Raw genomic sequence first — 27,262 nt, 5'->3', positions numbered from 1 at the left:
ACTACCATAGCCTAGGGCCAGAAGTCAGGACCCTCTTCCTACCAGACTGGCATAGGCTCTGTGAGGATGACCACAAGACCTCCAGTAAGAAAAGGAGTACTTGTGGCACCTTAGAGACTAACCAATTTATTTGAGCATGAGCTTTCGTGAGCTACAGCTCACTTCATCGGATGCATACCGTGGAAACTGCAGCAGACATTATATACACACAGAGATCATGAAACAATACCTCCTCCCACCCCACTGTCCTGCTGGTAATAGCTTATCTAAAGTGATCATCAAGTTGGGCCATTTCCAGCACAAATCCAGGTTTTCTCACCCTCCACCCCCCGACACACAAACTCACTCTCCTGTTGGTAATAGCCCATCCAAAGTGACAACTCTCTTCACAATGTGCATGATAATCAAGGTGGGCCATTTCCAGCACAAATCCAGGTTTTCTCACCCCCCCCACCCCCATACACACACAAACTCACTCCCCTGCTGGTAATAGCTCATCCAAAGTGACCACTCTCCCTACAATGTGCATGGTAATCAAGGTGGGCCATGTCCAGCACAAATCCAGGCTCTCTCACCTCCCCCACTTTTTTTTCCCGGGGACACACACAGAAACTCACTCTCCTGCTGGCAATAGCTCATCCAAACTGACCACTCTCCAAGTTTAAATCCAAGTTTAACCAGAATGTCGGGGGGGGGGGGGGAGAGGAGGAAAAAACAAGGGGAAATAGGCTACCTTGCATAATGACTTAGCCACTCCCAGTCTCTATTTAAGCCTAAATTAATAGTATCCAATTTGCAAATGAATTCCAATTCAGCAGTTTCTCGCTGGAGTCTGGATTTGAAGTTTTTTTGTTTTAAGATAGCGACCTTCATGTCTGTGATTGCGTGACCAGAGAGATTGAAGTGTTCTCCGACTGGTTTATGAATGTTATAATTCTTGACATCTGATTTGTGTCCATTTATTCTTTTACGTAGAGACTGTCCAGTGTTCTAGTTAAATTAAAATTTCACAAGAATATACACTGGGCACTGCTTACTCCTGTATCCCCCTCCTCAACAATAGTGCACAACAGCTTTTCACATATAAACACAATGAACTAAACTTTCCCAATCTTATCTGCTAGCACACTTAGTGCTCCAAACTGTCTATGGGAGATATGCAACTGAAAACTGGAGCTAGAGTAATTTTTGAGATGCTTACAAAAACCACACCGAACCTGGAGGATGTAACAATTTTCTATTCTTATGTCCAGTGAGCACAGGCCCAGTGCTAAATGCACTGAATTTAAAATTGAGAGCCCATGTAATTTAGAGACTAGATGATAAATGGAATTAATACTGTTTTCTCTGGAGATCTCAGCTCACATCTGACTCAAGTCACAGTGAAATTGACTAAATCTTCAAAAAGATCTGTCCACGTCACCCAGCCACCGCACTGTTTGACACAACTGGCAGTCTCTGATCTATTACACTTTTTGATACAGCTGGGTCTCTGTTTATGGAAAGTGCAATATTGGAACAGCAACGAGCGACACAGCCAGACTAAGAGGCTTTGACAGAGGTGTGCCAACTCATTACAAGAATAGCAAGAACATTGAAGATCAAGACCAATGTGCATTAGCAGAGTTGTGTGGAGGCTCATAGGAAGATAACAGAAGCGTCGGATAGCAGTTGGGTTTCTGACCAGAGGTTTCTTCAGCACCTGCTGACCGTTGCCAGTCCTACACGTTCACTTTCATGAGTGTTAAAATTCACTCTGTTTAACATAAAACAATACTATATTGTTTATCTTTTTGTTCTGGACCATGCAGGTTTGTCCATAATAAAAAAAATTCTGCAGCTGAAGCTTTGGGACTTGCTCATTTGTACACCACAAGGACTTGAATGGTTAAATGTTGATGTCTTATTCATTCCTGAACATGAAGGATCATGTATAGTAAAGCAACTGAACTGTATACAACCTCACTTCCCCCTGTTTTCTGGCCCATTTCCTGTCTCTGAGAAGGTTAGAATTAACTGAATAGACAAGTACAGCTGAAAAATTTACAAATAATAAAACCTAGTTTGCAGTTTTTAAAATCTGTCTCATCTAAGATGAACGGCAGTCACCCAAGGAAAATATCTGATTCATTATGAAGTAAAATGCTTATTTTCCTTCTAGAACTGCTAACGAACAGAAGGCAAATTGCCAAGAAGAATACAGGCTTTCGAAGGACAAGCACCATTGAGTAATCTCAGCAGAATGCAGGGTTTGTACCAAGTAAATATGGAGACAGACCAGGGGACAGACCTGTGATATTTTTTAATGGGATACACATTCTCTCCCCCTTGCAAGGTTCACTGCCTGTTCACATCTGGAATTCGGGATCCAAATTGTTAAAAGGCATTTAAAGTTGCACATCACTTTTTCACCACTGTAAAACAAAGAGTAAAAGAAAATGAACACATACCATATCTGCTCTTTGCTTCTGGGTTCCCACTTCTTCCAAAGCTTGGGACAGCTGAGCCTTCAGAAAAATAAAAATCAGAACAGTATTTTTAGCGACTATGATCTTTGTTCAGTAACACTATGAATTATTACAGTTTGCCACCATTAAGTGGCCAGCACTCCAGTTTTGGGAAATGTGGACTGAGCTAAGTAGCACCTAAACACTTCAAACACCGCAGGGCCCATCGGATTGCTTCTGCTTGGATGATGTATGAAAAGTTTGAGGTTTTCAAGTCTCCCTTTCTTTTTTATTTGATTAAAGGAAAAAACCCACATTTATGCACTTTCCTCTCTATGTTTTTCTGAGGCTGGTGAAAGATGTTAGATTTATAGCCTTCAAGATGATAGGTCTTTAGCTATACGTAAAACAAACATAAAACTACTTCTAGAGCTGTGCAGCTGGGTCAGTCTCCGTGCATGTTGTCTTTGATCTCTTTAACAAGACTGCCAAATTTAGGGTACCAATTGTAGTTCAAACACTATGAAAGTAGCCAGACAAGGACCAGAGGTAATCATTTATTATCCTGTAATGAATGAAACTCCCCATAAGAAAAAAATTACAAATGCATGAAATACAGTGTGAACATATCTAATTTTATTATACTGTAGAGAGCCCCCAATAATACACGCACAGGATCTTTTGTGACATATAGGACCATTGTTATTATTTATTTGTATTAATGTGGTAAATAGAGGCTACAATCAAAATTAGTGCCTCATTACAAGGAAAAAGTCCTTGCCCTAAAGAGTTTACATTCTGTAGACACATGAAAGACAAGGCCTTGGTCTACACTAGGAGTTGAGGTCAAATTTAGCAGCATTAAATCGATTTAACCCTGCACCCGTCCACACGACGACGCCATTTTTTTCAACTTAAAGAGTTCTTAAAATCCATTTCCTTACTCCACCCCCGACAAGGGGATTAGCACTGAAATCGGCCTTGCTGCATCGAATTTGGAGTATTCTGGACACAATTAGATGGTATTGGCCTCCGGGAGCCATCTCAGAGTGCTCCATTGTGACCGCTCTGGACAACACTCTCAACTCAGATGCACTGGCCGGGTAGACACGAAAAGGCCCGTGAACTTTTGAATTTCAATTTCCTGTTTGGCCACTGTGGCAAGCTGCAGGTGACCATGCAGAGCTCATCAGCAGAGGTGACCATGATGGAGTCGCAGAATCACAAAAGAGCTCCAGCATGGATCGAACAGGATGTACAGGATCTGATCGCTGTATGGGGAGAGGAATCTGTGCTATCAGAACTACGTTCCAATTTCCAAAATGCCAAAACATTTGTCAAAATCTCCCAGGGCATGAAGGACAGAGGCCATAACAGGGACCCGAAGCAGTGCAGCGTGAAACTTAAGGAGCTGAGGCAAGCCTACCAGAAAACCAGAGAGGTGAATGGCCGCTCCAGGTCAGAGCCCAAAACATGCCGCTTCTATGATGAGCTGCATGCCATTTTAGGGGGGTTCAGACACCACTACCCCAGTCGTGTTGTTTGACTCCTTCAATGGAGATGGAGGCAACACGGAAGCAGGTTTTGGGGACGAGGAAGATGAGGAGGAGGAGGAGGAGGAGGTTGTAGATAGCTCACAGCAAGCAAGCGGAGAAACCAGTTTTCTCGATAGCCAGGAACTGTTTCTCACCCTGGACCTGGAGCCAGTACCCCCCAAACCCACCCAAGGCTGCCTCCCAGACCCGCCAGGCGGAGAAGGAACCTCCGGTGAGCGTACCTTTTAAAATACTATACATGGTTTAAAAGCAAGCATGTGAAAGGATTAATTTGCCCTGGCGTTCGCGGCTCTCCTGGATGTACTCCCAAAGCCTTTGCAAAAGGTTTCTGGGGAGGGCAGCCTTATTCCGTCCACCATGGCAGGACACTTTACCACTCTATGCCAGTAGCACGTACTCAGGAATCATTGTAGAACAAAGCATTGCAGTGTATGTTTGCTGGCGTTCAAACAACATCCATTCTTTATCTCTCTGTGTTATCCTCAGGAGAGTTATATCATTCATGGTCACCTGGTCACCTGGCTGAAAGAGGGTGGTTTTAGTAAGCGGACATTCAGAGGTGCCTGTTAGGCTATAGATATTCAGGTCTGTCTGTAAAGGCCTATACTCTAAGAATTTAGGTGTATTCTTATCACTTGGCTAATTATAGAGGTATAAAAGAGAGAATCAAAATCACTGTCTGCTGGTGTAAGGGCCTTCTCTTACTGTCACAGTCTGAGGCCCTGTTCTTAGGCTAAGGCCTTTGGCTAAGCAGCAGAGGCAGCCATAAGCTGGGAAGCAGTCACATCCTCACATTCCAAACTAGTCACATTGAAAAAAGGTGCTATTGGGCTGTTAGGCACTATCAGGACAGGATTGTATTCCTATCACCTCCAGAGAAAGGGAAGTGCCTAGAAAATGTAAAAGGAAACTTAGTTTGATAGCATCCTGTCTGGCAAGAACACACTTATCAATAGCTGGGATGTGAAATCCTCACTTCTGTATTGTTTTGTCATTATAGTTCCCACTTTGCTGTTGTTTGTCTATATAATCTCTGTCTGGTTCCATGATTGTTCCTGTCTGCTGTATAATTAATTTTGCTGGGTGTAAACTAATTAAGGTGGTGGGATATAATTGGTTACATAATCATGTTACAATATGTTAGGATTGGTTAGTTAAATTTCAGGAAAATGATTGGTTAAGGTATAGCTAAGCAGAACTCAAGTTTTACTATATAATCTGTAGTCAATGAGGAAGTGAGTGGGAGTGGGGGTGGGGTGGGGGTGGGTGGGAGGTGGTGGGTGAGGGTGAGGGAAATGGGAGCAGGGAATGGGGGTAAGAAAATTGGAATCATGTTTTGCTAAAGGGGGAAATGGGAACAGGGAATGGGAGTAAGGACGTTGGAATCATGTTTGGCTAAGGGTAGGAATGGGAACAGGGACACAGATGTAAGGCTCTGTGGTGTCAGAGCTGGGAAGGAGGATACTAAGGAAGGAAACTGGAACCATGCTTGCTGGAAGTTCACCCCAATAAACGTCGAATTGTTTGCACCTTTGGACTTCAGGTATTGTTGCTCTCTGTTCATGCGAGAAGGACCAGGGAAGTAAGTGGGTGAAGGAATAAGCCCCCTAACAGTGCCCGTTCCTGCTGGGCTGTTTGCCTGTGGCTGAACAGAAATGTTCCCCGCTGTTAGCCACAGCGAGGGAAGAGGGTTGAGGGGGTAGGGTAGCCACGCGGTGCGGGGAGGCAAAATGCGACCTTGTAACGAAAGCACATGTGCTATGTATGTAATGTTAACAGCAAGGTTTACCCTGAAAGAGTGTAACCATTGTTCTATAAAATGTGTCTTTTCAAATACCACTGTCCCTTTTTTTTTTCTCCACCAGCTGCATGTGTTTCAAGGATCACAGGATCTTCTCCTTCCTTGCTGAGGCTGCTGGAGGATCAAACTAATATGCTCCAGCATATGGCTGAGCTGCAGGAAAGGCAGCAGGAGCACAGACTGCCGCTACAGCCCCTGTGTAACCAACCGCCCTCCTCCCCAAGTTCCACAGCCTCCTCACCCAGACGCCCAAGAATGTGGTGGGGGGGCCTCTGGCCACCCAACCACTCCACCCCAGAGGATTGCCCAAGCAACAGAAGGCTGGCATTCAACAAGTTTTAAAGTTTTAAACTTTTAAAGTGTCGTGTGGTCTTGTCCTTCCCTCCTCCACCACCCCTCCTGGTGCTTCTCTCCTCTCCCACCCCTCCTAGGCTACCTTGGTAGTTATCCCCCTATTTGTGTGATGAATTAATAAAGAATGCATGAATGTGAAGCAACAATGATTTTACTGCCTCTGCAAGTGGTGATCAAAGGGAGAAGGAGAGGGTGGTTAGCTTACAGGGAAGTAGAGTGAACCAAGGGGCGGGGGGTTTCATCAAGGAGAAACAAACAGAACTTTCACACCATAGCCTGGCCAGTCATGAAACTGGTTTCCAATGCTTCTCTGATGCGCACCGCGCTCTCCTGTGTTCTTCTAACCGCCCTGGTGTCTGGCTGTGTGTAACAAGCAGCCAGGTCATTTGCCTCAACCTCCCACCCCGCCATAAACATCTCCCCCTTACTCTCACAGATATTGTGGAGCGCACAGCAAGCAGTAATAACAATGGGAATACTGGTTTTGCTGAGGTCTAACCGAGTCAGTAAACTGCGCCAGCGCGCTTTTAAACGTACAAATGCACATTCTACCACCATTCTGCACTTGCTCAGCCTGTAGCTGAACAGCTCCTGACTACTGTCCAGGCTGCCTGTGTACGGCTTCATGAGCCATGGCATTAAGGGGTAGGCTGGGTCCCCAAGGAGAACTATAGGCTTTTCAACATCCTCAACTGTTATTTTCTGGTCTGGAAAGTAAGTCCCTTGCTGCAGCTGTTGAAACAGACCAGAGTTCCTGAAGATGCGAGCGTCATGTACCTTTCCCGGCCGTCCCACGTTGATGTTGGTGAAACATCCCTTGTGATCCACCACTGCTTGCAGCACTATTGAAAAGTACCCCTTGTGGTTTATGTACTCGCCGGCTTGGTGCTCCGGTGCCAAGATAGGGGATATGGGTTCCGTCTATGGCCCCACCACAATTAGGGAATCCCATTGCAGCAAAGCCATCCACTATGACCTGCACATTTCCCAGGATCACTACCCTTGATATCAGCAGATCTTTGATTGTGTTGGCTACTTGCAGCACAGCAGCCCCCACAGTAGATTTGCCCACTCCAAATTGATTCCCGACTGACTGGTAGCTGTCTGGCGTTGCAAGCTTCCACAGGGCTTTCGCCACTCGCTTCTCAACTGTGAGCGCTGCTCTCATCTTGGTATTCTTGCGCCTCAGGGCAGTAGAAAGCAAGTCACAAAGTTCCATGGAAGTGCCCTTACGCATGCAAAAGTTTTGCAGCCACTGGGAATCGTCCCAGACCTGCAACACTATGCGGTCCCACCAGGCTGTGCTTGTTTCCCGAGCCCAGAATCAGCATTCTACGCCATGAACCTGCCCATTAGCACCATGATGCCCACATTGCCAGGGCCTGTGCTTTGAGAGAAGTCTGTGTCCATGTCCTGATCACTCTTGTCACCGCGCTGACGTCACCTACTCACCTGGTTTCGCTTTGCCAGGTTCTGGTGCTGCATATACTGCTGGATAATGTGTGTGGTGTTTCATGTGCTCCTAATTGCCAAAGTGATCTGAGCGGGCTCCATGCTTGCCGGGGTATGGCGTCTGCACAGAAAAAAGGCACAGAACGATTGTCTAACTTTGCTCTGACGGAGGGAGGGGCAACTGACGACATGGCTTACAGGGAATTAAAATCAACAAAGGGGGTGACTTTGCGAGAAACAGAATGGCCCCCTCAAGGATAGAACTCAAAACCCTTGGTTTAGCAGGCCACTGATTTCACGGAGGGAGGGAGGAGAAAATGAATACAAAACAAATCTGGTCTATTTCTTGTTTTGATCCACTTCATCTGTCTTTATACATCTTGCTGGCAGCAGACTGTGCAGTACGACTGCTAGCCATTGTCATCTCCTGGGTGCTTGGCAGAAGACGGTGCAGTATGACTGCTGGCCATCGTCTTCTGCTGGCTGCTGATTAAAAGACAGTGCACTGCCAGTAGGACTCAATCGCCATGTGACGAAACTTAAAAGGGAAATGACCTGGCTGAGTCACTCCCATGTTTGCCCAGGCGCCCCTGACCTCATCGAGGTCAGTTAAAAGAGCACCCAGGACTACGTCGACGACGGCTACCAGTCATACTGCACTGCACTGGCAGTCTGCTGCCAAAAGGCAATAAACTGCTGCTGTGTAGCAATGCAGTACCAAGTCTGCCAGCACCCAGGAGACACACGGTGACGGTTAGCTGAGCGGGCTCTATGCTTGCCGTCGTATGGCGTCTGCATAGGTAACTCAAGAAAAAAGGCGCAAAACGATTGCTTTCACAGAAGAAGGGAGGGAAGGGGGGCCTGACGATATGCACCCAGAACCACCCGCGACAACGTTTTAGCCCCATCAGGCATTGGGATTTCTACCCAGAATTCAAATGGGCAGTGGAGACTGCGGGAACTGTGGGATAGCTACCGACAGTGCAACGCTTCGGAAGTAGATGGTTGCCTCGGTACTGTGGACACACTCCGCTGACTACATGCGCTGAAAGCATTTGTGTGGGGACACACACAATCGACTGTATAAAAATGCTCTGTAGAAAACCGACTTCTACAAATTCGACCTAATTTCATAGTGTAGACATACCCAAGGATAGGTGCAGAAACAGAGGCACAGAGAAAGGAAGTGACTTGCCCATAGTCACACTCCAGGTCACTGGCAAAGCTGGGAATAGATCCAGCTCTCCTAAACCCTAATCTAGTTTTCTATTCACTGGACCATATTGCCTCTCATAGCAATGCATGTACTGAAGACTATTCAGAGATTTTTTTGCAGCCTTCAGGCAGAGGAGTTCAAAAGCTCCTGCCTTTGTAAAGCAGAACTTGAGACTAAACAGAGGTATGTTCAGGAACTCCTGTAGAGAAACCCTGATGGGAAGATGCTCTGGTAGAGTCCTTGGAGGTGATGGTGGCTTGGGTTCTCTCAAGGAGACAGTGGCATGGTGAATATTTTGGGGCTGACGAACTCTCGTTGCAAAGCAGGCTAACAGAGTTTTCCTGGCCGAGGCTCTCTCAAAGAAACCCTAAGCTGGATTTGTGCTGGAAATGGCCCAACTTGATGATCACTTTAGATAAGCTATTACCAGCAGGACAGTGGGGTAGGAGGAGGTATTGTTTCATGGTCTCTGTGTGTATATAATGACTTCTGCAGTTTCCACAGTATGCATCCGATGAAGTGAGCTGTAGCTCACGAAAGCTCATGCTCAAATAAATTGGTTAGTCTCTAAGGTGCCACAAGTCCTCCTTTTCTTTTTGCGAATACAGACTAAGACTACGGCTGTTACTCTGAAACCTGTAAGCTGGTGCAGTGACAGAGGAACTAGGTTTCCCTAGGAGAAAGCTGTAAGCCAATCTTGGTTCAGAGATGGCATCTCTTCTGAGTTAAAGATACGCCTATGCAGTTTTGTGGAAATGGTGAACCAACCCGGTGAAGGAGCTTTGGTAGAATCTTATGATTCTTCGGTGATGATGGGCCTTTATGAAAGAAAACACTAGAGGAAACTGGTATTGTAGTATTAGTTCAGAGAAATGACAGACAATACTTTGTTGTCACTTCTTTCCACCTCTTCTGTTCCATGACACCATGCTAGCCTCCGATCAGCCTCCCTGTGGCTAGCACAGAGCGTGAAGGATAGTCTCAAAGGAAGAAAGCAAAACACATTTAAATAGTATAAATAACCCAATACAAACTAAAATTTTTCATACAAACTAATTCAGGCAGATATTCATTAAACCCTCCAGAGTCTCTATAATGACATCTCTACACTACATAATATGGGCTTTACGAGCACCGTATCCAAAAGACATGAATGACAAGCAGTTCATGACAATGAAATGAAAAACATTAAGCTACACAAGCTAATCGCACTGAAATACAAGCAAACTAAAAATTACAGTCTCAGAGTTCAGCATAAAATGTGTAGATCAATTCCCCAAACAAAGAAACAAACACTGCAATTAGGCAGAGCCCAAGTCTCCCTCAGCTCAGTGGAAGGACCAAGAAAGTTACAGGTTCTAGCTGTGCAGACCATATAAGGATGTCATGTTATTAAAGGAACAGGCACCCATACAAGATGAATGTGGTTTTAACATAACCCTGGGTTCTCTTGTGGGGAAATGAAGCACACTCATTAAACACTACAGGAGATGCCAGCCCTCTGCAGACGTAAAGAGCAAGCACAAGCAAGAAAGTAAAACTGAAATTCCCACAAGGATGCTGAAATGTCAGGAGACTGTTTGTAAATTCACCAATGCCTGGGAGCAATTTTTCCCCACAAATATTTCATCAGGTAGAATTCTATCGCCAGATAGAGTCAGAAAAGAGCCAGATATTGCAAGTGCAAAGACATTCTTCATATGCTGGAATAACCTTTGCAACACACACATGGATGGAATGAACACAGTGGATAGAAAATAAATAAACTTTCCAACATCTCTAATGGACTTAGGTCTACATGAAGAGGGTTTTAACCATCAGACAAGGACTATTTGACCATCCTGAGCTAGAAACAAAAAAAGGATTAAGGGTTACATATTAGTCTACAATTGCACCCTGTGGTTCCCAACCCATGGTGCAATCAGCACACAGCTGCAGCCCATGTGACATCCTCAAGGCCGTACAGGTAGTATATATATTGTGTGGATGAGGCCCACATAACACACAGAAAGTTGCATGTAAGGCCCACAATGGTAAATAGGTTGAGAACCTATCAGGGGGTAGCCGTGTTAGTCTGTATCCGCAAAAACAACAAGGAGTCCGGTGGCACCTTAAAGACTAACAGATTTATTTGAGCATAAGCTTTCGTGGGTAAAAACCCCACTTCTTCAGATGCATGGAGTGAAAATTACAGATGCAGACATAAATATACTGACACATGAAGAGAAGGGAGTTACCTCACTAGTGGAGAACCAGTGGTGACAGGGCCAATTCGATCAGGGTGGATGTAGTCCACTCCCAATATAGATGAGGAGGTGTCAATTCCAGGAGAGGCAAAGGTGCTTTTGTAATGAGCCAGCCACTCCCAGTCCCTATTCAAGCCCAAATTAATGCAAATAAATTTAGCTCTGCTGTTTCTCTTTGACGTCTGTTTCTGAAGGTTTTTTTTGGTTAAACCTAATACTGGTTCCAGTCTGTGAGGGTCTATCTTGGACTAAGGAAAAGTCAAACAGACCAAAGACAATAAGTGCTGAAAAGCAATCCATGAACAGATTGAAATGCCCAGGTGTGAGGGCACTTCACTAAGGCTACTGTGATACTGACTGAGATAGGAATCTGACGTTGAAGGCTGTTAATCCAAGAGAATTCTAAATCTAAATGGTTCTTGGAGGAGCACATTAGGAAAGTCAATTACATTTACCACAAACCCTCCCAAACATTTTAACAATGTGTGTTTCACAGGATACTTTCCACCATCCCTGTATTTCCAAAATAAGGAATTCGTCCCCAACCCAAAGTAATAGAGGAGAACAAGTTATAGGTGCTGAGCACGTTTATAACCCGCTTTTTACTTAGAATTCGCACTGTAACTCTCCCCTACCACACGGTGTACATATTCTTTTTCCCACTTCTTTCTTCAGTTTCAAACTTGACCTACACAATGGCTCAGGCTAATATTAAGCTCCTGCAAACTGGCTAAGAGGAGAGCTGTCCAAGATGCAAAAGGTGACACCTACACACCTTCCAAAACTAAGATGCAGGGCAAAGTGCAGTCACTGAAGCAAAGAACCGCATGCAAAGTTCCCGGCTCACAAGAAATTATGACATATATGCACAGTTCTGATAGAAACAAAAAGACTTAAGAGGAACTAAGTGCTTGTCTATAAGACAAGTTACTGTGCAGAACACTAGGCTGGGAATCTATACTGCACCAGCTTGCCATGCAGTAACTGCACTCTGGTACCTTCACTGTGTTGTAGCAGTGTCCACACGGGATACCACTGTATGTCGAGCTGGAGCACTGTAGATTCACACCCTGGCTTGCTGCGCAATAACTGCCTGGATAGATAAGCTCTCCATCCCTCCCACGTATTTGAACATAGTACCTGTGAAAAGTCCAGCCCTGGGAATATCTCTAAACTTTGATTTATTGACACAAAACTTCCTTAATGAGAAATGAGCACTGGTGAAGAGTTCTATACTGAATTCAGGAAAATGAAGTCCTCTATTTTTCCAGAGAACAAATACAGCAGGGATAATATTAGGTCAAGCGTCTCCTCTCTGCCCCACCTAGTTGCCTTAACCCTGACCATGACACTGAGCAACTAACTGTCTGAGATTTGAACCAGTGACCTAGAGTTAAGACCTCATGTTTCATTACCATATCCCTAAGCCTTGGTAAAATTAAACAGTGGGGAAACAAATCTGTTCTGAAAACAAGCAGCATCCATGTGACTCGCTGCTCAAACAAGGGAAATTAATTTACTTGAAGGCTTAATCTGTTATTTGGGCAGCATACAACATGTCATCATGGCAATGTATCAATTAGGGGAATTGTCTGATGGGATGCCATAAGAATGGGAGTTATGGTGTGGTGTTATTTAACATCTTGGCTGAAATTTGAGATGGGGATCCACAAAGCATATTAGCATAATACATAGATGCAAAGTTTGGCAGGTTTGCAAAAAAACCTTTTGAAGAGGTCAAAGAAAGGATCAAGAGAAATTCAAAACATGGACAGTAAATAACATAAGATTTAACTTTAAAAAAAACACACATATGGGTGGAACAGACCTCTCAAACTGTTATGCCAACAGAGACCTAGAGGCAAAAGTGGACAGCAAGTTAAATACGAATTGCAGCGTGCTATGGCAAGCCAGTATGATTTTGGGCTGCAATCACAGAAGCATCATATCACAAAATAGGCTCTCTCTACTGCATTTGTTCCTGGGCAGCTCAGTGCCAAGAAGGGAAGAGGAACTACCGGGAATTCAGAGAATAGCAACCAAACATGATTAGATGGTTGGAGGAAACCATTTATGAAAAAAGACAAACTATACATTTTATCTCTTTTTACTGAGACAGAAGTCTTCAGAGGAGTACTGTACAAAATGCATAATCACCATGAGAAAACATTAAAGTGTCTTAATATCAAGGCTGGAGAGGAATTATTTAGGGTGCTAAAAAGGAGTAGAATTAGATATAATTCATGATCATATTACATCCCTGTGGCAACTACAGCCATTGCTTAAATAAAAATGTAAAGAGAGACATATTTAATGTATTGTTAACTGTCATTTAATATGACCCAGCAGCTAGAAATAAGAAGGTGGCCCCAGCCAGCATTTCACAAGCCAACAGAAAGCGATTTGCATATCGTAATTTGAGAACCTTTGCAAATATACAGTATAGGTATATCAGGAAGACATTATCACCCAACTCTCTCTTCCACATGCACTGGGGGTTAGACAAGCACTGAATGTACCAAACTAGTAGTGGTCCGCTGGGACTGATCTACCAGGCTGTGAAGTAGCTGATCTGTATGTTTTATCACAAGAGCCTGAAATATTAGCCCTACCCTCTAGCCCTTTCATTAGCCCAAATCAAATATTGAACTTAGCTCAGCTGTTACAGGAAAGATGCTTGCAACATCATTCACTACCATATTCCTACTAGGCCACAAGAAAATGCAAACTAAGCAGCAGCATGACACACACACACATTTTTTAATTATGAAGGAGAAATTAGGCTCTGAACTTACCCAACATCTCACTTAATCAGAGCACTTCAGAAAAGCTGGCAGCCACCGCAACAGCTTAAGGAAGCAGCTGGAGGGAGACCTAGAATAGCACATAGCAGCCTGTTGCACCCCTTGATTCAGACACATGTAGGGTATTTACAGGGCCACCTCGGAAGGAGTTGAGGGGACTGTTCTTGTATTGTTTCCTGTAGCTTGCCTTTCAGGTATAGAACAGTCGGGTTGCTCAATTCATACATTTTCAGCCCTGTACCCAAGACTAATTTATGCCACATGGCCTCATGCCACTTAAGACTCTTTGCAATTTATCATGCCACCTCTCCACCTTATTAATGGAAATGTACATCCCCTTCACAAGGTGCACTCTCAGATTTGCCACTCAGGCCAGAAGAATAAAATATGCAACAGAAGCTGGAGCAAAGTTTGCCATTGTAATCTCAGAGCTTTTTCCTGTAAAAAAGCAACATCCCCACATTTAACAGACTTGAGTCTGTTCTATCCAAGTTTTTGTGCTGGGCCCATCACTGTAGTTTCTGGGGGATCTCTCTCAGTAGCAAGGACATGCACACTGAATTTTCAGACACAAATGGAAATGTGTTATCTTTCAGCTCCCAAGAAATTTCCATTACTTAACGTACATGTTCAATTCCCATGGACCACAGTGCTCAAGCTTTAAGGAATCTGAATGTACTGGGTTAAAGAATTGGATAGGCAAGTAAGTTGCCAACCAACAATTTGCCCACTAACCACACAGTGTGGTCAGGGCAACCAAAATCAGTTAAGCAGAGTATGCCAGAAAAACATCCTGCTCAGCATTTAACAAATCTCTTTAAAAAGCCGGGGGGGAATCATCTGTCAATTTAAAACGTTCATCCATTGGGACAACACTGCCTAATGTAAACCAGTTCCTAGTACTATTACATCCTCTTCCTAGGAGGTATGCTAAATTGTAAGCTGACCATATTCTAGATATGCTATCCAGACTTTGAAGCAATAATATAAATGGTTTGAGAGCATGGGAACCAATTCAAATACCAGGGAGACATTTCTGAATTGTTCAGTTTACTTCCCTGTGCTCTTTGAGTTAATGGCTCTTCTCAAATACCTTCCAAAACAGCAATTGTAGCTACATCAGCCATATTTCAAACCTTCATGAGTAAACACAAACATGGGAAATATACCAGACAGGAGTGAATCAAAAAGGTCAAGACCACTGCTCTCCTCATAACTGCTCCTTGTGTCTGTCAAACATCTATTAATGCCAGCTCTGGAGTAGGAAGTGTTTGGTCAGAACTATAGAGCTTTGAGGATTAATGAATCAAGCCCCAAACAATCTGTTAATTACAAGGCAGGTGGTTAAACTGGCCACATCAATGGCCCGAATCTCTCCTCTGGAGCATGAATGTGAGCCAGCTGCCCTATGTTATGGACAAGCTGCTCAAGTGACAGACACACTCGCAGGAAAAATTAAGCTCCTCAACCTCTAGTGAACAAACTTTCCCCTCCATTCTATGAGCAATTAGCAAATCTAAGTACTCCCTTTGTGAACCCACAGTAAATTGTGTGTGTTACACGCAGGTCGTAAATCAAAACAATTTTGACGTGAAGGCATAACACTTTGAAGTCTTGTGTTTTCATTAGGAAATATGAAGAAACTCCATACAATCATAATATAAATGTTTGTACTTGATGATGAATGGAGACATGCAGAAGTCTCACTATCATGGAGAAAAAGGAAGAGTCATAGCAATCAGAGACTATCAGAGTAATATATATATGCACATACATGGCTGATTATTCCTGGCTTGTGCCAACTTTCCTAGTCAGAATTCCAGACCAAGGTCCCCAGGGGAAGACAAGCTACTTCTTGGTGGTGCAGGGGTTTCAGTGGCAGAAGCTATAGTTTGCAACCCCTAGGTGTGCAGCACTTCCTGAAAAGGACACCTAGGAGACACTGATACATTGCACTTTTTGTACAGTATCTTCTCCCAGGATTCCCAGATACACCTTAGAGCTCCTCTCTCCTAATAGAAAGTCTGCGAGGGTGGTGGTGAATTTCCCATCAGGGTAGCTGCCTCATGAACTAACAAGGTGAAGCCAAGCCTAAAGGGGTTATGACATAGCTGCAAAATGTTACATTTTTTGCAATATGAAAAATTTCTAAGTTGACCGTAGCAGTATTTTAAAGAAACACTGCATGCAAATTGAAGAAATCCGTTGTGGTGCTTGGCCAATTTACTTAGAAGGCCCCATATTCCCACCATACAACGTGGCCTTGTGTGCTTCTTTGGCAAATTACCTTAAAAACATTGAGGAATATTTTGTAAGGATCAGAAAAACACTATTTTAAAATCTTGTTTCAAATACATGAAACACAGGAAACCTAAATAAGGCTCAGTTTTTTAGACTCTGATATCACTCTGATGTTTGCTGTGAGCTAATCAAAAACCTATGTATAACTTCGCATATTTACCTGTGTAACATACCAAAAAAAAAATTATATATATATATATACACACACACACAGGGCCAGATCCTCTGACTGGGCTAAATTCCCACAAGCTTGTGGCTCGAGCACGCTGTGCTTTTTGGCTGCTTTAACTTGCGACACTGGTCAAGTGACCCCTACCCCATGATTTGTTTGAGAGAGAGAAGGAGCAGAAAGGCAGTGTCAAACCACCTCTTCCCTTCCCCACTACTCCCCAGGTGAGCCAAGCAGAATTCTGCACATCTGAGGCTCTAGGCCAAATACAAGAGGACACTAAAAAGGTGGGTGGGTTATAGAACACATGCAGGCACTCAACTGGTCATGGAACTGCTATTTGACTATTCTGTAATGTACTAAGAATCTGAAGATGTATATATTCACTGAGTTTATATTTTATCTAGAATGCTTGAACAGTATCATGAGATTATACTGAGGTTAAAATCACATACAAAATGTCCCTGGTGCCCTCCTGCATGTCGATTTTTTGTAAGATTCTGTTCAGTGAAAGAAAACAGGAGGAAACTTTGCTTTCGAGACAGCTGTGAACAGCTCATTCGTGTGGGCGGCAGGGATTGTGACAGAAGTAACTCAGCCAGTCATACTTAGACTTCAGTTTATTTGCATACTGCAATCCTATGTATTAAAATATTGTGAAAGCTGAAATGAAAAGAAATTTTCACTAGTGAAACATGCCAACTTATGACATTGCAGCCAAGAGATGCAACTTTCAACAGCTAAAAAATCCCTTTGCCTGCTTAGTCCTTTGAAGTTATATATTTATACCATGCTATACAATATCTTCTCATCAATCCTTTAGCCCAGTATTGGTGCAGATTATCAGAGATTTGGAGCTGTTTCAGTAATTCCAAAGTGTCCTCCAAATGTACATGGGATTTAATGGTCTAGGACAATTAAAAATATTACTTTGAAGCCTTCCACTGGCGACTGCTAATCTTCCGTGCAGCAGCATTATTTGAGAAACAAAGTGAAGGAGCTCAATATTAGAGACTGTTAAAAAATTTCCATACTGCTTTAATGATTCAAGTCATTTTACTGCTCTCAGGAAAGTTCTTCTGGTTATTAAACCGAGAGCACACACACGACATATGCGGGAAATAACATCTACAAATAAATTATAATAGTCCCCGAAGTGTCAAACACTACCCAATGTAATTTCACAGCAGTTGGGGAGGGGACAGAAGTGAGGGGGGAATCAGTCTCTCTGTAATAACCATAGAGAAGTGTGGAAGAAAATTCCCTACTAACTTTCAAACACACAAGTTTATACACTGCTGCTGTAGAAGCGAAGCTCATTTTGATTTATAGGAATGTTGTAACGAGCAAAACAGAGATCATGTTCTTATTGACAGGTTTCAGAGTAACAGCCGTGTTAGTCTGTATTCGCAAAAAGAAAAGGAGGACTTGTGGCACCTTAGAGACTAACCAATTTATTAGAGCATAAGCTTTCGTGAGCTACAGCTCACTTCTTCAGATGCATATCGTGGAAACTGCAGCAGGCTTTATATATACACAGAGAATATGAAACAATACCTATTCCCACCCCACTGTCCTGCTGGTAATAGCTTATCTAAAGTGATTTCCAGCACAAATCCTTATCACATGTGGAGAGTTGTAATTAAAATGGGTTTTGCAGATAATTGCTTATATGGGTTTTAATGTAGTTTGGTCTCAACCACCCTCTCCAGTCCCTTCAGAAACTGAAGCTACTTAAACCAAAGGAAATTCAAACCTGTGTAAAAAAGTCACCCCAAGGGCTGCCAAGGCACCAGTATTCCCTGTGCCTCCAATGGCAACTTACATAAAGGAGGAATTACATTGGTTTTGTGCAGAGTAATAAAGTCTATTTCCCTCATATAAGCAAGAGCTGCTGGATGTTACAGAGAAATAACTTCCTACTGGACATGATGCGTAGTAGTGAAATGCCGCCCCCAAGTGTGAGACTTATAGGCAGCTGGGTTAACTCCCGGGGCGTGAGATGCATGAATAAAGAAAAGGAACTCTGATGTTAACACATAAAAAATTATACTTGAAACTGGAAAATTGCTGGAGTCACCCTTATAATTACTGAAGACACAGGGAAAGCATCTGCGAGCTACAGGCTCCTGTCAAAGTCACTATCAAGATTTACTGGACAGAGAGATAATGGCTAAATCTTTCCCTTGCTCTCAAGTTTCAAGGACAGACCAATCTTTCTTGCTCTGTTTTGTTTTAAGTGACAGATTCACTAGCTGGTAATGTCAAGAATTGCAGATAGCAAGTTTACTATAATGTTACAGGTCATCCTAAGTTCTCAGTGCTACTACAGTGTGAAGGGGTTCATCCAGAATCAGGAGGGACCATTTAATAGACCCATGTGTTCATAGGACAAAGTGGAATATGATGACTTCAAACAGGAGATAATTTTTTTGACAACCCAGGAAAGTACTTAACCTTGGCCCAAAATCAGCTGCATGGCTCTGTAACGGTCAGGAGATCTAGTTTTTATTCCCAGCTCTGCCAAACAACTGCTGTGAAGCCTTCGCAAGTTATTTAATTTCTCTGAAACTCAGTCTCTCCATCTGTAAAAAGATAACATCTACTCTGTAACGTGATTTGGGATTTTTGGATGAAAGGAGATAGCCAAGTGCAAGATATTATCGCCACTGACACAAAGTGCATCCAGCACAACCCAGATGGCTCAGTCAGTAAAAACACCACACACTTAATTTTAGCCTCAGAAACAACTCTAACATCATAATCAAAAAGGCTGACAAAGGAGGTGCTGTCGTCATCATGAATAGGTTGGAATATGAACAAGAGGCTGCTAGGCAGCTCTCCAACACCACTTTCTACAAGCCATTACCCTCTGATCCCACTGAAGGTTACCAAAAGAAACTACAGCATTTGCTCAAGAAACTCCCTGAAAAAGCACAAGAACAAATCCACACAGACACACCCCTGGAACCCCGACCTGGGGTATTCTATCTGCTACCCAAGATCCATAAATCTGGAAATCCTGGACGCCCCATCATCTCAGGCATTGGCACCCTGACAGCAGGATTGTCTGGCTAGGTAGACTCCCTCCTCAGGCCCTACGCTACCAGCACTCCCAGCTATCTTCGAGACACCACTGACTTCCTGAGAAAACTATAATCCATCGGTGATCTTCCTGAAAACACCATCCTGGCCGCTATGGATGTAGAAGCCCTCTACACCAACATTCCACATAAAGATGGACTACAAGCCATCAGGAACACTATCCCCAATAATGTTACGGCAAACCTGGTGGCTGAACTTTGTGACTTTGTCCTCACTCATAACTATTTCACATTTGGGGACAACGTATACCTTCAAATCAGCGGCACTGCTATGGGTACCCGCATGGCCCCACGGTATGCCAACATTTTTATGGCTGACTTAGAACAACGCTTCCTCAGCTCTTGTCCCCTAATGCCCCTACTCTACTTGCGCTATATTGATGACATCTTCATCATCTGGACCCACGGAAAAGAAGCCCTTGAGGAATTCCACCATGATTTCAACAATTTCCATCCCAACATCAACATCAGCCTGGACCAGTCCGCATAAGAGATCCATTTCCTGGACATTACGGTGCTAATAAGCGATGGTCACATAAACACCACCCTATACCGGAAACCTACTGACCGCTGTGCCTACCTACATGCCTCCAGCTTTCACCCAGACCACACCACATGATCCGTCGTCTACAGCCACGCTCTACGATACAACCGCATTTGCTCCAAACTCTCAGACAGAGACAAACACCTACAAGATCTCTATCAAGCATTCTTACAACTACAATACCCACCTGCTGAAGTGAAGAAACAGATTGACAGAGCCAGAAGAGTACCCAGAAGTCACCTACTACAGGACAGGCCCAACAAAGATAATAACAGAACGCCACTAGCCATCACCTTCAGCCCCCAACTAAAACTTCTCCAACGCATCATCAAGGATCTACAACCTATCCTGAAGGACGACTCATCACTCTCACTAATCTTGGGAGACAGGCCAGTCCTCGCCTACAGACAGCCCCCCAACCTGAAGCAAATACTCAAAAGCAACCACACACCACACAATAAAACCACTAACCCAGGAACCTATCCTTGCAACAAAGCCCGTTGCCAACTGTGCCCACATATCTATTCAGGGGACACCATCACAGGGCCTAATAACATCAGCCACACTATCAGAGGCTCGTTCACCTGCACACATACCAATGTGATATATGCCATCATGTGCCAGCAATGCCCCTCTGCCATGTACATTGGTCAAACTGGACAGTCTCTACGTAAAAGAATAAATGGACACAAATCAGATGTCAAGAATTATAACATTCCTAAACCAGTCAGAGAACACTTCAATCTCTCTGGTCACTCGATTTCAGACCTAAAGGTCACAATATTAGAACAAAAAGACTTCAAAAACAGACTCCAACGAGAGACTGCTGAATTGGAATTAATTTGCAAACTGGATACAATTAACTTAGGCTTAAATAGAGACTGGGAGTGGATGTGTCATTACACAACGTAAAACTATTTCCCCATGTTTATTCTCCCCCCCCCTCGCCCCCGGCACTGCTCCTCGGACATTCCTGTTAACTGCTGGAAATGGCCCACCTTGATTATCACTACAAAAGGTTTTCTCCCCTCCCCCCGTTCTCCTGCTGGTAATAGCTCATCTTAAGTGATCACTCTCCTTACAGTGTGTATGATAACACCCATTTTTTCATGTTCTGTGTGTATAAATCTCCTCACTGTATTTTCCACTGAATGCATCCGATGAAGTGAGCTGAAGCTCATGAAAGCTTATGCTCAAATAAATTGGTTAGTCTCTAAGGTCCCACTAGTATTCCTTTTTTTTACTTAATTTTAGGTCCATGAAGTCCCTCCTGTGTTCAGATGAAGCTCTTTCTTGCTCTCTCTCCTACTCTTTGTATCCCAAAGGCCAAGTCCACCTCCAACTCTGACACAAAATACAAAGCTCAAGATGACAACTGGATCGGGGGCAGAGGGTGGAACAGGACCAGGAGGGGGTCTAATGGGAAAGATTTTGGATTACCCAAAATCCAAAAGGACAACACAGTCCTCTATTTCCCATTGTTGGCATTTATTCAGAGATGTTAAGGAACACAGCATTAAGAGGCAATAGGAGGAGACAGTAGAGGGTAGAAGGATCACTAAAACATACTCAGGAAGCCTTCTCTGGAGATCAGGACCACTGACTTTAGCCTGGAGCAGTTTTCAGTGGAAGGCAGATAGGTGCAGCTACTGATGAACATTGGGGCTCAGGTGTTCCTGTGTTTGCAAAAAGTGCCTGATTTATAAGAACAGCTCAGAACCACAGAAAGCATCTGTTGATTTTGCATTCTGAACTGCGGTGAAATTTTGAGACGCGAGGGAGAAACCCAACAAGAGAGAAACTCATTTCCTCCTGTTTTTCCTTGATGTTTTCCTTCCAGATGTTGGCTATATGGGGAGGAGTATGGAGACCAGAGGATTAGCAAAGATCTACTGGGAATACTATACTGCTTCTGTAGGTCTGTTGTCTTCCATTTGAATCAAACAGTGCTGCAGCCCTGGGGAAGGAATGCTGCCAAACAAAATGTGAGTTTGCAGCTGCTTCCTCACCACCGAAGGGCAGCCTGACTGACGAAACTTTGCCAAGCCTACTGCTGGTAGAGTTATGCAGCAGGCCAGGACAGCAACTCACAGTCTCACATGAGTGAATTCCCAGTGGTGGTGGACTCTAAGGGATTCATTCCACTTCACTGGAACACCACAGGAGAAACTCCACAGCTAATGCACTCCTCTGGGGCACAGAAACATTCCCATATCAAAACAGCTGCTGAATGCGCAATCTTAGCAGGCAGTATGTACATTGAGGGGGTCCCCTTCTCTATTACTGCTCATCTAGCTAAGTTTTTAACCCTTCAGTGGAAGAACAGTCTGGTACAAATTTCAAGTATTCTTGCTCTTTCATCAGGGAGCATTGTGCAGTGGACAGCCGGAGCCGCTCTAGGTAAACGCTAGGGGAGTGGGGGTGTCGCAGGGAGCTGGGGGGCTGCAGGAAATAGCCCCTTGGGCCGGTTGTTTGAGACCCATGGTCTAGACTGAAAAGCAGGGTCCTTATCTCAAAAAATGGGATATGCCACTTGTGTGTCATAAGGTCATGCCTGCACTGTGAAGATAAATGCCATTTGTCGGTACAGTTAAGAATACTCCTTCTGCCTTTTACAGAAATGTAGTGTATACACTAAAGGAATAAAAAGACTGCAGCATTTTTCCATGTGTGCTTTGTTACTTTACAGGCATAAAGGAAAATGTATACATTAGAATCCAAGAGATACTAATTTTACACACATACACCAGTTATGAAACTGAATTACCCTTACATTTGGCTACTGACAATACTGACATGAAAAAATTCACCTTATGCAGTCCAACATCCTTAACACTTGTGTCCCATCAGACACAACATCTGCATCACTAACTATATACTTTACACAGAAAAAAAAACACAAACAAAAATTATACGCACACACACACGCGCATATATATATATGCATGCCTAAATGAATATCCACAAACGAAATAGCTATTCACAGCACACAAATTCTGAGGCTGAAATTTCAACACACTTACTATTCTCATCCTGAAGTGAGAAGTCAACACTTGATGACTTAACACCTCCTACTAATGCCTCCTTCAATTTTCAACATCTCTAAGTCACAGAGAGACACTTTCAGTCTATAGCAGGTGTACAAATTAGGAAGCCCACTCAGAGAAATCTTCTAGTGAATGAAACCAGCAATACAACCAGCAATTCAGTCACACTGGGATACTTACAACCCGTGATATCAGCCCATGTGGGTAAACCATTCTCTCCCCCTCTGGCTTTGTCTGTGTCTACGTACAATGGCACATACAGTACAGGCGCAGCACATTGCAATGAAAGGTGGCTGAATCCACGTCACTGGGGTGCGCAGCTACATGTTTCCATGAAAGGCTCTGGCACCAGGAAGGCAGCAAGGAAAAGGCTCCAGCCGTGGGGAGCTGCAGAAGCCTTTCCCCACTGCCTCCCCGCACCAGAGCCCTTCCATATGGCAGGGAAAGGCTCCAGAAGAGGGGAGGCAGTGGGGAACCGCACTGCTAAAAATAGTAGTGTAGACATGGGAGGCACTGCTTGGGCATGTGGAGAGCCATACAGGTTATACACAAGGCTCACGCTGCCCACCACTGACGTATAGGCATCTCTGTGGTAGAATGAAATAGCTGTTTAGGAAGCGAAGTAAAGTGCTGCATCCATTTAAAACGGCAGGTAAGAACACACATTATAAACTGGCCATCAATAAGTTTAGGCTTGAAGTTAGATGAAGGTTTTTACCCATCAGAGGAGTGAAATTCTGAAACAGCCTTCCAAGGGGATGAGTGGGGACCAAAAACCTCGATGGCTTCAAGACTGACCTTGATACATTTACGGAGTGTAGCGTATGACGAGACTGCCTACAATAACACGCGGCTGATCCGCAACTGCTGGTAGCAAATACCTCCAACAGCCGGTAATGGAACTCTAGATGGGGAGGGCTCTGAGTTACTATGGAGAATTCTTTCCCAGGTGTCTGGCTGCTGGGTCTTGCCTACATGCTCAGGGTTTGATTGCTGTATTTGGGGTTGGGTTAAGAATTTTCCCCCTGGTTCAGATTGGCAGAGACCCTGGGGGGTTTTCACCTTCCTCTGCAACATTGGACACGGGTCACTTGCAGGTTTACAACTCGTGTAAATGGTGGATTCTCTGCCAATTGAAGTCTCTAAACCATTATTTGAGGTTACTCAGTAACTCAGCTAGAGGTTATGGGTCTATTACAGGAGTGTGTGGGCGAGGTTCCATGGCCTGCAACGTGCAGGAGGTCAGATCAGATAATCATGATGGTCCCTTCTGGTCTTAAAGTCTATGAGTCCCCAAGACAGATTTGTCTAAACTACTAGACTTAGTAATTCTGTGTATCATGTGATTTTTAGTGACCAAGGATGACAGTCTTCACCACAGGAGCTCCTAACTCTCTGCTGAGGATTTCAGTTAATACTGAGAGATGTCAGCAACTATTCTAGGGGATTCTGAGAGGTCTCTCTGACCCTGTTTGGCTTGTGGGCTCTGACAGGACAGCAGAACAAATTGATATGGCTGCAGGCATTTGTATTTTATTCACATGCATAATGAAAATGCATAGCTGCGGTCCTCACATCCTCAATTTGTATGAACGTACCTGTAAGAATCTGTCCCTTTACGCATATTTTGTATATAATGAATTCTCTTCACATCTAGATCTAGTCATTCTGTCCACCGCCATAGTCACTGTACCTCTTCATAAATGAATTGTATACATAGTCACTATTCTAGTGTAACATGTCCTCCAACTGTCAAGGTTCCTCCCCCACTCTGAACTCTAGGGTACAGATGTGGGGACCTGCATGAAAAACCTCCTAAGCTTATCTTTACCAGCTTAGGTCAAAACTTCCCCAAGGTACAAAATATTACACCCGTTGTCCTTGGACTGGCCGCTACCACCACCAAACTAATACTGGTTACTGGGGAAGAGCTGTTTGGGCACGTCCTTCCCCCCAAAATACTTCCCAAAACCTTGCACCCCACTTCCTGGACAAGGTTTGGTAAAAAGCCTCACCAATTTGCCTAGGTGACTACAGACCCAGAACCTTGGATCTTAAGAACAATGAACAATCCTCCCAACACTTGCACCCCGCCTTTCCTGGGAAATGTTGGATAAAAAGCCTCACCAATTTGCATAGGTGACCACAGACCCAAACCCTTGGATCTGAGAGCAATGAAAAAGCATTCAGTTTTTTACAAGAAGACTTTTAATAAAAAATAGAAGTAAATAGAAATAAAGAAATCCCCCCTGTAAAATCAGGATGGTAGATATCTTACAGGGTAATTAGATTCAAAAACATAGAGAACCCCTCTAGGCAAAACCTTAAGTTACAAAAAAGATACACAGACAGAAATAGTTATTCTATTCAGCACAATTCTTTTCTCAGCCATTTAAAGAAATCATAATCTAACACATACCTAGCTAGATTACTTACTAAGAGTTCTAAGACTCCATTCCTGGTCTATCCCCAGCAAAGACCAGCATATAGACAGACACAGACCCTTTGTTTCTCTCCCTCCTCCCAGCTTTTGAAAGTATCTTGTCTCCTCATTGGTCATTTTGGTCAGGTGCCAGCGAGGTTACCTTTAGCTTCTTAACCCTTTACAGGTGAGAGGAGCTTTCCCCTGGCCAGCAGGGATTTCAAAGGGGTTTACCCTTCCCTTTCTATTTATGACACCAACATATTGGCTTTTTTTAAAAATTAAAATTAATTGCAAGTTTAGTAACTTTTCCCAAGTACCTACAGTTCAAAGAAAAATGCGTTCTTTTTCGCAAGTGTAGTGGTTTGGCAAGGTGCAATGTTTGTGAATGGGAATATTGGGGTATAGACAAGGGAATGGAGAGTGGATAAAAATCAATGTTTTTTTTTTTAAATTGGTGTTTTTGTGCAGACTTGCACAGAGCTGAAATCTGAATCTACATCTGTCAAAGCTAAACTCACTATAACTATTATACTCATTTAAATAAACTGAAAACATAAATCAGCTCAATATGCTGAACGAATGTCATGCAGTGCATATCTATTATTGTCATCACAGTTGGATTCATGACACATGTACTGTTCAGTATTACTGCTTGTTTTATTAAGCAGCGTAAATAAAATTCAAGAGAAAAAATTTATAGCTTAAACTATGGAGTGACTGCTGGTTTTCTCCAAAACTCAACACTTTCAGATGATTTGCTGAAAAGTTTTTACCAGAACCAGGGCATGTTTGACATTAACACTGATTAAATCAACTGGATAAATTGCAAAGCCTCTGAAAGAACTGAATAGTTCCTTACAATGTACTGGGACCACTAGGTTTTCCAGATCTTTAACTGCAGTTTAGTTAAGTTTTTCTTCATGGCATGGTGCCAACTTCTATAAGACAACATTTCTGTTTTCTCTGCTTCCAGTTAGGCTATTTCAAATTTGAAAGAACTAGCCCCAAGCCAAAGAAAAAAAAAAAGACACGTTTTTAGTGACTTACCTGTAAGGTTTCTTTCCCCAAAGTACAAGTTGCAATAAAGCCACACTCTGGTCCATGATCTCAACATGAAACCAGGCTAGCACTTCCAATCTAGAGATGTGCTGTCCACTGCACAATGCTCCCTGATGAAAGAGCAAGAATTCCTACAGCCCATTTATGAGTTCCTTCTCAATGAGGGGGAAATAGAAAGCTGCAGTGTAAAGAGAATGCCAGTTCTGAGGGAAAGACAGACATGAGCACGGGAGCAACTGAAAATTACACCTCTGGAGAACAATTATTACATGTAGATTATTAGACATTGTCCAAAACACACCAATTGCAATAGATCCCCACCCTTGGGCCCCAATTCAGCAAAGCATCTAAGCATATTCTTAAGTGTTTTATTGAACAGTTATGGACTTAAACATATACTGAGGTGCTTTGCAGGATCAGGGCCTTTTAGCCCAACTAGGGGGTTGCACACTTCATAGCTTCTGTACACTGATCACATTGCACACACCAGGGGCTTCTTGCACACCTCCATTCCTACCATAAACTCTCTGCACTCCTAACCCTTCTACTTCAGGGACTCTCTGCACTTCCCCCATGCCCTCCCTCATACCCAGGGCTTTGTGACCCCCCTTTCACTGTCACCCCACCCCAAATGACAGGAGCTGTGTGTGTCCCTCATTCCTCCATCCCCCCCCATACCAGGGTCGTCCATTCGCCACCCCATGCCAGTGCCTCTGTGCACACTCCCATTTCCCCTA

The 27,262-nt window shown here is 43.6% G+C and overlaps 1 protein-coding gene across 6 annotated transcripts in view; it reads right to left on the bottom strand.

Moving 5' to 3' along the window:
- Positions 1–27,262, bottom strand: part of MAD1L1 (mitotic arrest deficient 1 like 1) — a 554,553-nt gene that overhangs the window by 256,556 nt on the left and 270,735 nt on the right. For 3 of the 6 annotated variants that reach the window (XM_073361988.1, XM_073361987.1, XM_073361989.1), the window contains exon 13: positions 2,451–2,507. In XM_073361988.1, coding sequence (XP_073218089.1) covers positions 2,451–2,507 — 57 coding nt within the window. Of the gene's footprint in view, positions 1–2,450; positions 2,508–4,224; positions 4,256–4,400; positions 4,471–7,610; positions 7,726–27,262 lie in introns of those variants that run through there. The other 3 variants (XM_073361990.1, XM_073361991.1, XM_073361992.1) reach the window with 3 other exon arrangements.

This window comes from Lepidochelys kempii, chromosome 10 (genome assembly GCF_965140265.1).
Source record: "Lepidochelys kempii isolate rLepKem1 chromosome 10, rLepKem1.hap2, whole genome shotgun sequence".
Classification (NCBI taxonomy): Eukaryota; Metazoa; Chordata; order Testudines; family Cheloniidae; genus Lepidochelys; species Lepidochelys kempii.
Note: the sequence above shows the minus strand (reverse complement) of the source record. Positions and strands in the feature narration are given on the sequence as shown.